General features: G+C 48.8%; 1 protein-coding gene across 3 annotated transcripts in view; it reads left to right on the top strand.

Moving 5' to 3' along the window:
• Window positions 1-5,000, top strand: part of LOC133562400 (platelet endothelial aggregation receptor 1-like) — a 157,639-nt gene that overhangs the window by 80,626 nt on the left and 72,013 nt on the right. For all 3 annotated transcript variants that reach the window (XM_061916580.1, XM_061916579.1, XM_061916581.1), the window contains exons 4-5: window positions 689-790; window positions 856-956. In XM_061916580.1, coding sequence (XP_061772564.1) covers window positions 689-790; window positions 856-956 — 203 coding nt within the window. The remainder of the gene's footprint in view (window positions 1-688; window positions 791-855; window positions 957-5,000) is intronic.

Below are 5,000 nucleotides of genomic sequence, written 5' to 3'. Positions count from 1 at the left end.
GGGCTTTGTGCTGAGGGACAAAATGAGGTGGTTCCTTGAGGAGTGGGCTTTGTGCTGAGGGACAAAATGAGGTGGCTCCTTGAGGAGTGGGCTTTGTGCTGAGGGACAAAATGAGGCAGGTTAAAAGTGAGGTGGCTCCTTGAGGAGTGGGCTTTGTGCTGAGGGACACAATGAGGCAGGTTAAAAGTGAGGGCTGAGGGACTCTGATCTGTAACTGGCTAATAAACAACTCCTATTTCCAGAGGATTTGAATGACTGATTTGAATGAAAGCCCACACACAGATGACCAAAGTTGTTGTTAATGTTAGGGGCGGCATGGCATAGTGGGTAGAGCGGCCGTGCCAGAAACCTGAGGGTTGCAGGTTCGCTTCCCACCTATTGACATCAAAAGTTGCTGCCGTTGTGTCCTTGGGCAGGACACTTCACCTTTGCCCCCGGTGCCGCTCACACTGGTGAATGAATGATGAATGAATGATTGGTGGTGGTCGGAGGGGCCGTAGGTGCAAACTGGCAGCCACGCTTCCGTCAGTCTACCCCAGGGCAGCTGTGGCTACAGATGTAGCTTACCACCACCATCGTGTGAATGAATGATGGCTTCCCACTTCTCTGTGAGCGCTTTGAGTATCTAACAATAGAAAAGTGTGATATAAATCTAATCCATTATTATTATTATTATGTTGGTGTGCAGCTTCACCACCTCAGTCAAGGAGTCGTACTCGCATCCTTACGACCATGTGACCGAGGAGCCCTGTTCGGACCCCAGGACCAAGTACAGATGCCCGCGTCACAGGTAGCGTCGACATCCTCGGCAGCAGCGACTTGCCGCTCTTTAAGACCTGAACGTCCTTCTTCCAGGATCACCTACAAGAGCGCATACCGGCAGGCGGTGAAGACCGACTACCGCAAGCGCTACCAGTGCTGCCCGGGCTACTACGAGAGCGCCAACACCTGTGTTGGTAAGTCATTGGTCCATCATCTGGAGGAAATATCAACAGTGCTAGACAAAAGTCTTCTGAAGTGGCGAGATGGTTTTGAGACCATCAGATGAACATTATGCACATTTGTCTTCAAGCACTCAACCTGCATGGTCACCATGGTGATGAGCCCACCATGCCAGAGTCCACAAAATGGGGCTTCTCTCTCTCTGCTGGCTTCTGTGGCCACGCACACTGAAACATTCCAGGAAAATGCATTTTCCTGTCTTGCTGCTCGTGTCGTGTCCCATGTGGACAAAACTTCATAAACCATGAATATTACACTAACCTGAGGGAGGATTTCATGTTTTTAAAACATGCTAAACAGGTGTGTGATATTACTTCTTCTCGCTTTCTTCACTTCAACATGCACCAGGTTTCCACTTTCCTAAGAGGGAAATAAAAGGAAAAAAAACAGATATGTATGATTGTCATACCAAATATTATTCTCATTACAGAATATATATATATATATATATATATATATATACATATATATATATATATATATATATACATATATATACACACACACACATTGAGCTTCCCTTATTTATAAGTGTCTTTCACAACAAGCTGATAAAGTTTAGGTTTTAAGATTTTTTAAATAAAATAAGAAAAAATATATATACATTTGAAATGTTATTTTATGTTATCTCATTATTATTATTATTTTACTAGATTATTGTACAAGATTATCTATAGCAGGGTTTTGATTTGTAAACACCTTTGAAAATAGGCAAAGGATGAAAGAAAAAATAAATAAATATATATATATATATATATATATATATATATATAATGTAAATGTGTGTATATGTATTTATATATATAAGTGTGTGTATGTATGTATATGTGTATATATGTATATATATATATACAGGACTGTCTCAGAAAATTTGAATATAGTGATAAAATCCTTTATTTTCTGTAATGCAACTAAAAACATGAAAATGTCATACATTCTGGATTCATTACACATCAACTGAAATATTACAAGCGTTTTATTATTTTAATATTGCTGATTATGGCATACAGCTTAAGAAAACTCAAAAATTTTATCTCAAAAGATTTGAATATTTCCTCAGACCAAGTTAAAAAAAAAAGATTTATAACAGCAAAACAAAATCAAACATTTGAAAATGTCAATTACTGCACTCAGTACTTGGTTGGGAATCCTATCGCATGGATTACTGCATCAATGCGGCGTGGCATGGAGGCAATCAGCCTGTGGCATTGCTGAGGTGTTATGGATGCCCAGGATGCTTCAATAGCAGCCTTTAGCTCATTTGCATTATTGGGTCTGGTGTCTTTCAGCTTCAAAGACTTCTATGGAATTACAACAAAATGGACTCAGATTTCCCTTGCCCGGACGCGGGTCACCGGGGACCTGCTCTGGAGCCAGGCCCGGGTTTGGGGCACGATGGCGAGCGCCTGGTGGCTGGGCCCGTCCCCATGGGGCCCGGCCAGGCACAGCCCGAAGAGGCAACGTGGGTCACACCTCCAATGGGCTCACCACTCATAGGAGGGGCCATAGAGGTCGGGTGCATTGTGAGCTGGGCGACAGCCGAAGGCAGGGCACTTGGCGGTCCAATGCTCAGCTACAGAAGCTAGCTCTTGGGACGTGGAACATCACGTCACTGGGGGGGAAGGAGCCTGAGCTAGTGCGCGAGGTAGAGAAGTTCCGGCTGGATATAGTTGGAGTCACTTCGACGCACAGCAAGGGCTATGGAACCAGTTCTCTCGAGAGGGACTGACTGGACTCTCTACCACTCTGGCGTTGCCGGCAGTGAGAGGCGACGGGCTGGGGTGGCAATTCTTGTTTCTCCCCGGCTCAAAGCCTGTACGTTGGAGTTCAACCCAGTGGACGAAAGGGTAGCCTCCCTCCGCCTTCGGGTGGGGGGACGGGTCCTGACTGTTGTTTGTGCTTACGCACCAAACAGCAGTTCAGAGTACCCACCCTTTTTGGGTACACTCGAGGGAGTACTGGAAAGTGTCCCCCCGGGTGATTTCCTTGTCCTACTGGGAGACTTCAACGCTCATGTTGGCAACGACAGTGAAACCTGGAGAGGCGTGATTGGGAAGAATGGCCGCCCGGATCTAAACCCGAGTGGTGTTTTGTTATTGGACTTTTGTGCTCGTCACAGTTTGTCGATAACAAACACCATGTTCAAACATAAGGGTGTCCATATGTGCACATGGCACCAGGACACCCTAGGCCGCAGTTCCATGATCGACTTTGTAGTTGTGTCATCGGATTTGCGGCCTCATGTTTTGGACACTCGGGTGAAGAGAGGGGCGGAGCTTTCTACCGATCACCACATGGTGGTGAGTTGGCTGCGATAGTGGGGGAGGATGCCGGACAGACCTGGCAGGCCCAAACGCATTGTGAGGGTTTGCTGGGAACGTCTGGCAGAGTCTCCTGTCAGAGAGAGTTTCAATTCCCACCTCCGGAAGAACTTTGAACATGTCACGAGGGAGGTGCTGGACATTGAGTCCGAGTGGACCATGTTCCGCACCTCTATTGTTGAGGCGGCTGATTGGAGCTGTGGCCGCAAGGTTGTTGCTGCCTGTCGTGGCGGTAATCCCAGAACCCGTTGGTGGACACCAGCAGTGAGAGATGCCGTCAAGCTGAAGAAGGAGTCCTATCGGGTTCTTTTGGCTCATAGGACTCCGGAGGCAGTGGACGGGTACCGACGGGCCAAGCGGTGTGCAGCTTTAGCGGTCGCTGAGGCAAAAACTCGGACATGGGAAGAGTTCGGGGAAGCCATGGAAAACGACTTCCGGATGGCTTCGAAGCGATTCTGGACCACCATACGCCGCCTCAGGAAGGGGAAGCAGTGCACTGTCAATACCGTGTATGGTGCGGATGGTGTTCTGCTGACCTCGACTGCGGATGTTGTGGATCGGTGGAGGGAATACTTCGAAAACCTCCTCAATCCCACCAACACGTCTTCCTTTGCTGAAGCGGTGCCTGGGGAATCTGTGGTGGGCTCTCCTATTTCTGGGGCTGAGGTTGCTGAGGTAGTTAAAAAGCTCCTCGGCGGCAAGGCCCCGGGGTTAGATGAGACCCGCCTGGAGTTCCTTAAAGCTCTGGATGCTGTGGGTCTGTCTTGGTTGACAAGACTCTGCAGCATCGCGTGAACATCGGGGTCGGTACCTCTGGATTGGCAGACCAGGGTGGTGGTCCCTCTCTTTAAGAAGGGAGACCGGAGGGTGTGTTCCAACTATCGTGGGATCACACTCCTCAGCCTTCCCGGTAAGGTTTATTCAGCTGTACTGGAGAGGAGGCTACGCCGGATAGTCGAACCTCGGATTCAGGAGGAACAGTGTGGTTTTCGTCCTGGTCGTGGATCTGTGGACCAGCTCTATACTCTCGGCAGAGTTCTTGAGGGTGCATGGGAGTTTGCCCAACCAGTTTACATGTGCTTTGTGGACTTGGAGAAGGCATTCGACCGTGTCCCTCGGGAAGTCCTGTGGGGAGTCCTCAGAGAGTATGGGGTATCGAACTGTCTTATTGTGGCGGTCTGCTCCCTGTATGATCGGTGTCAGAGCTTGGTCCGCATTGCTGGCAGTAAGTCGCACTCGTTTCTAGTGAGGGTTGGACTCCGCCAAGGCTGTCCTTTGTCACCCATTCTGTTCATAACTTTTATGGACAGAATTTCTAGGCGAAGTCAAGGCGTTGAGGGGTTCCGGTTTGGTGGCCGCGGGGTTAAGTCTCTGCTTTTTGCAGATGATGTGGTCCTGATGGCTTCATCTGGCCGGGATCTTCAGCTCTCACGGATCGGTTCGCAGCCGAGTGTGAAGCGACCGGAATGAGAATCAGCACCTCCAAGTCAGAGTCCATGGTTCTCGCCCGGAAAAGGGTGGAGTGCCATCTCCAGGTTGGGGAGGAGACACTGCCCCAAGTGGAGGAGTTCAAGTACTTAGGAGTCTTGTTCACGAGTGGGGGAAGAGTGGATCGTGAGATCGACAGGCGGATTGGTGCGGCGTCTTCAGTAATGCGGACGTTGTATCGATCCGTTG

The sequence above is a fragment of the Nerophis ophidion genome, linkage group LG11, assembly GCF_033978795.1.
Source record: "Nerophis ophidion isolate RoL-2023_Sa linkage group LG11, RoL_Noph_v1.0, whole genome shotgun sequence".
NCBI lineage: Eukaryota > Metazoa > Chordata > Actinopteri > Syngnathiformes > Syngnathidae > Nerophis > Nerophis ophidion.
Note: the sequence above shows the minus strand (reverse complement) of the source record. Positions and strands in the feature narration are given on the sequence as shown.